Source organism: Aptenodytes forsteri, unplaced genomic scaffold (assembly GCF_000699145.1).
Source record: "Aptenodytes forsteri isolate BGI_AS27 unplaced genomic scaffold, ASM69914v1 Scaffold519, whole genome shotgun sequence".
In the NCBI taxonomy this organism is placed as follows: Eukaryota; Metazoa; Chordata; class Aves; order Sphenisciformes; family Spheniscidae; genus Aptenodytes; species Aptenodytes forsteri.
In genome coordinates, this window is record NW_008795776.1 from 88877 (window position 1) to 94018 (window position 5142).

Consider the following 5142-nt stretch of genomic DNA (forward strand, 5'->3'; position numbering starts at 1 on the left):
TTGTGGGGTGTTTGCAGACGCGCTGTGTGGAGGGGGACAGCCCGAAACGGGGCGAGGGCCGGTAGAAAACACTCAGCTGAAATGAAAAGGGGGGGGGGGGAAACCCCAACTTTTGGGAAATGCAATTATTTTTTTTTTTTCATGCTTCTCACTTTAAACTCACGATTTTTCATCTTCTCCTCTCCCCACAGCCGGCTTGCGGTGGGTTTTTCCATCCATCCTTTTTTGCAGGAGGAAAGGGGGCCAGGAGGGGGGTATTTGGGTGTTGTTTTTTGATAAGCCAAAGCGCAGCCCAGCGTGGCTCAGCCAGCTCTGGGGCACCCGCTGGCGCTTGGATTAATTTTTTTTTCTGCTTCAAGGGGAGAGAGCTGGAGGCTTTTGGGGAAAGCAGGGAGGAATTTAGAGCTCCGCAGGGTTTGGTGGGGTGTGTGCAGAGACCTGCTTACCCGCACCGAGAGCCTGAGCCAGTCCTGGGTTCTCCACATAATAATATCAATTATTTATTTTGGTGATAGGAAAAGGGGAAAAAGCCCCCAAAGCGTCAAAACCTCCAGGTGAAGCAGGAGGCAAACGAGACCACTGTTGAAATCCTGATGGTTTAGGGGCTTTGTAAAAGGAACAACTTAAAAACAAAACCAAAACCAAAACCCTGCATTATTGAAGTTCACAGCGAAGCACGGGGTGTATTTCTCGCGCTGCCCCTTGCCAGGGGCTCTCGTTTGTGCTTGAAGCGACGGGAAGACTAGAAAACGAAGCGCGATTGTGCAAACGCTTAATCGGGAGCTGAGCCCCTGCGAAACCCTTCGAAGCAGCGAGGTCCTCGAGACACTTGATGTCCGGCAGCAGCTTCCCCCGCTTGCATGAAATCTCCGCTCCGGCCGGCCGGGGTTGGTCGGGCGTGTTATCGCGCCCTTTGCTTTTTTGTTTTGGGTATGGGTGACCCTTAAATAACTTACTTGAACCTTTCGGCAGTGGGCTGGCTTTAAAAATATATTAAATATATATAAAATAATTAAAAAAGGGTGTTCTGCGAAGCCGGTAATTAAAAACAAGCGCCTGTCTTAGATGTTAGCATTGCAGTATTGCAGAATTACAGCAGAAGTATTGCATTATGGAAGTATTGCGGGGAAAAAAACCTGGAAGTTAAATTCGAGGGAGCGTCCAGGGGGATGGGAATTAATTGATCAGCTGCCTGGATAACCCCGCTGTCTTCCTCACCTTCTTCCACCATCTCTGCCGTCTCCCCCTCCCCGCCGTTGTTGCTTCTCCTCCGGTGATGGAGGCATCCCTCCCTGCCTCCCGTGACCTCCCCGCGGCCGCCTGGTGAGGTGAAAGAGGTATTTTGGCAACGCCGAGCCTCTCGGCAGGGCAAGACCAGAACCCGTCCGGCTGCATTTCCTCCGCGCATCCCATCAGGTTTCCTCCCTTGGGTTGGAGCCGAGCCACCGGCTGGGCGGTTCCCGGCTCCGTGACGCATCGTCTTGTGAGCCGCGCTTGCCGGTTAAGGGTCTGTAGGTGGCTTGGGCTGAGGCCGAGCAATTCATAACACCGGTGGCACAGACGAAATGGGGATGGTTTTGACCCATGGCTTCGTTTCTCCCCCCTCTTCTGCAGGTGATTGAGGACTTCTACAACCATACCTGGCAGTACCGATATGAGGAGCCCATCAGCCCTGCCACCCTCACCACGCTCTGGTCCCTCTCCGTCGCCATCTTCTCCGTCGGAGGCATGGTCGGATCCTTTTCTGTGGGGGTCTTTGTCAATCGCTTTGGACGGTGAGCACCAAGCGTGGTGGACCCGTGGTGGACCTCAACGGGGCGGAGGGGAGGGTGCAACCTCACCCCACCCCGGCATCCCAGGGGGGTGGCTCTGGGCACCTTCCTCCTGCCAAGAGCTGATGTTTGGGTTCTCCCGACACCCCTTCAGCCTCTCTGACCCCCGTGGTCCTCACCGCCCTCCTCCCTTCCCTCCCCAGGCGCAACTCCATGCTGATGTCCAACGTTCTCGCCTTCGTGTCCGCTGTCCTCATGGGTTTCTCCAAGATGGCTTTCTCCTTCGAGATGCTCATCCTTGGCCGCTTCATCATTGGCCTCTACTCCGGCCTCACCACCGGTTTTGTGCCCATGTACGTCGGCGAGGTGTCGCCCACCGCGCTGCGGGGTGCTTTGGGGACCTTCCACCAGCTTGGCATCGTCTTGGGCATTCTCATCGCGCAGGTAAGTGCCGGAGAACCGGATGGGTTCCCCATCTTTGATGCCGATGCTCATCAGGGTCTGCAGGGGATGGTTTATTGCAGCAGCGCGGAGCATTGCCCGTGCTGTGGATCTGCGTGGTCCTTCAGAAGGAGACGGGGCTGGAGGGATGGACCTGGAGCTCAGCAGGAGCAGGGGTGCCGTGAGGTCTTAAGGTCTGGGATGGGCAGCATCACGATATGAAAGTCTGTTGGCCACCTGGAAGCAGCGCAGCTGTCCGTGCCCCTCTGATGGGTGTCCAAGCCTGTTGCGCACCCATGAGCAGCAAGGTTGGGTCCAACTTAAGCTGGGAAAGGGTGGCTCAACCCCTCTCGTCCTCAGGTGTTCGGTTTGGACTTGATCATGGGAAACGACTCACTCTGGCCGCTGCTCCTGGGGTTCATCTTCGTCCCTGCCCTGCTGCAGTGCATCATCCTGCCCTTCGCCCCCGAGAGCCCCCGCTTCCTCCTCATCAACCGCAACGAGGAGAACAAAGCCAAGAGTGGTGAGTGACCCCCCCCCCTGTCCCTGAGCTCTTCCCACCATGCAGGAGGGTCCTCAGCCGCTCCTGACTCCCCCTTAGTCCTCAAGAAGCTGCGGGGCACGACGGATGTCAGCAGCGACCTCCAGGAGATGAAGGAGGAGAGCCGGCAAATGATGAGGGAGAAGAAGGTGACCATAATGGAGCTCTTCCGTTCCCCCATGTATCGCCAGCCCATCCTCATCGCGATCGTCCTGCAGCTGTCCCAGCAGCTCTCGGGGATCAACGCGGTGAGTTTTGGGGGGACCTGGGTGCCGTGGGCTCAGCTTGTTTCACCCGGAACTTGGGTTGTGTTGGGTCCAAGTCAGCATCACGTGGTGGGTTGACGCCAGGCCTGACATCCCTGCCCTTTGTAGGTCTTCTACTACTCCACCAGCATCTTTGAGAAGGCGGATGTGGAGCAGCCCGTCTACGCCACTATCGGCTCCGGCGTGGTGAATACGGCTTTCACAGTCGTTTCGGTGAGTTTTGGCCCACCAAGCTCTCACCAGGGAAGGTGGAGAGAAGGGGGCTTTCCTCCAGGCTGGGGATGTGCTGACGGACGCCTGTCTCCACCCGACAGCTCTTCGTGGTGGAGCGAGCCGGACGCAGGACCCTCCACCTCATCGGCCTGGCGGGGATGGCGGGGTGTGCGGTGCTCATGACCATTGCCCTGACGCTGCTGGTGAGTGATGGGCGTCGAGGGGACGGGTGGGCTGGGAGGAGGTCCTGCGGGCTGCCCCTCGCTGTGGTGGCTTGGAGGGGGAGGTCTGGTTGGGAGAGCAGGGAAGGGCTCGTCCTCCTGGAGGTGATGGCTGAGCGGTCCCCACTGCCCAGACCTCTCTTGAGGGCCCAGAAATCCAGTCTCCGATCTGGAGAAACCTCCCGGCTTCTCTGCCAGCACCACGCTTGCTCGAGTCTCATCCTCTGGGATGGCCGGATGCTTCGTGTCTCCCCCCCCACCGAACCGACCTTCTCTCTCTCCCTTGGACTAGGACCAAATGCCCTGGATGTCCTACCTCAGCATCGTGGCCATCTTCGGGTTCGTGGCCTTCTTTGAGATCGGTCCAGGCCCCATCCCCTGGTTTATCGTGGCAGAACTGTTCAGCCAAGGCCCTCGTCCCGCTGCCTTCGCCGTTGCCGGGCTGTCCAACTGGACCTCGAACTTCATCGTGGGCATGGGCTTCCAGTACATCGCGGTAACCGCCTCCTGGTGCTCTTGGCGGGAACGGGGGTGGGTTGTGTGACTTACCTTGAGCCCTAAAGCCCGGGCTGGGAGGGTTTGGTTGGGTGAACGCCCCTGGGGAAGAGGGATGGGGCCAGGATCTAGGGAGGGAGCAGGGGGTTGGACCCGATGGCCCGTACGGGGCCCTTCCGACTTGGGATGTTCTGTGCAAGGGAAGGGGGACCCAGGTCTTGGACCGCGGTGGCGGGATGGTCGCGGGACGGTCCTTCAGCCGCGGTCCATCGCTCCGCTCCTGGCACCGGTGACGGGGCGCCGTCTCCATCCACGCGCTCACCCCTTCCTTCTCTTTTCTCCTTCCCAGCAACTCTGCGGCTCCTACGTCTTCATCATCTTCACGGTGCTGCTAGTCCTCTTCTTCATCTTCACCTACTTCAAGGTGCCGGAGACGAAGGGTCGGACCTTCGACGAAATCGCCTCGGGTTTCCGTCAGGGGGGAGCGAGCCAGAGCGACAAAACCTCGGATGAGTTTCACAGCTTGGGCGCCGACTCCCAGGTCTAACCCGCCCGCGGCTCCGCCCGGCTCCGCCCGGCTCCTCCCGGCCGCCCACCTGCTCCCCCGAGTTTGGCGGGTTTTGTTTTTTTAAAATACTTTGTACAGAAACCAGGAAGGCGGGAGCGGGGCGTCCGGCTCTTCTGCATACACCCCTTTTCCAGACTCTCCCACTGGTTTATCGGGGACAGACTGACCTGTTTTATTATTATTATTATTATTATTGTTGTTGTTGTTGCTTTTTGTCCTGCTAGGAACGATTTTTTTTTTTTAGCTGGTTTCGCGTCCAGGATTTCAAAGCCAATAGGTGTTTTAAAAACCAACCACGCAGCCTCCGCCAGCGGGAGGGCGGCTCCCTTTTTTTAACGACGCGATAGGTTATTTAACGGGAAATCACGTAGCGGAAGTTTTTAAAGCTGGAAACACGGGGGTTTTTTTAACGTTCTAATCGTAGAAAAATCACGTAAATTGACTAAATCTAAACCAACAGTTGGGGGTTTTTTTTGTTTTTTTTTTTTAAAAAAACATACAAAGCAAACGAGTTATCTTTTTAAAGCAGTCTGATTGATTTCAAGCCCCCGGTGGGTTCAGGGATGGGGACTTCCCCGCCCCGGGGGAGCGCTGAGGACGGAGAGTCGGGCCCCGGGCGGCGGGG

General features: G+C 57.4%; 1 protein-coding gene across 2 annotated transcripts in view; it reads left to right on the forward strand.

Moving 5' to 3' along the window:
• The window catches only part of SLC2A1 (solute carrier family 2 member 1), a 13911-nt gene extending 9183 nt beyond the window's left edge, over positions 1 to 4728 (forward strand). For both annotated transcript variants that reach the window (XM_019473216.1, XM_009283634.2), the window contains exons 2-9: positions 1615 to 1775; positions 1976 to 2216; positions 2574 to 2736; positions 2815 to 3002; positions 3129 to 3233; positions 3335 to 3436; positions 3747 to 3950; positions 4299 to 4728. In XM_019473216.1, coding sequence (XP_019328761.1) covers positions 1615 to 1775; positions 1976 to 2216; positions 2574 to 2736; positions 2815 to 3002; positions 3129 to 3233; positions 3335 to 3436; positions 3747 to 3950; positions 4299 to 4496 — 1362 coding nt within the window. In that variant the 3' untranslated portion in view covers positions 4497 to 4728. The remainder of the gene's footprint in view (positions 1 to 1614; positions 1776 to 1975; positions 2217 to 2573; positions 2737 to 2814; positions 3003 to 3128; positions 3234 to 3334; positions 3437 to 3746; positions 3951 to 4298) is intronic.
• The last annotated feature ends 414 nt before the right edge of the window (positions 4729 to 5142 follow it).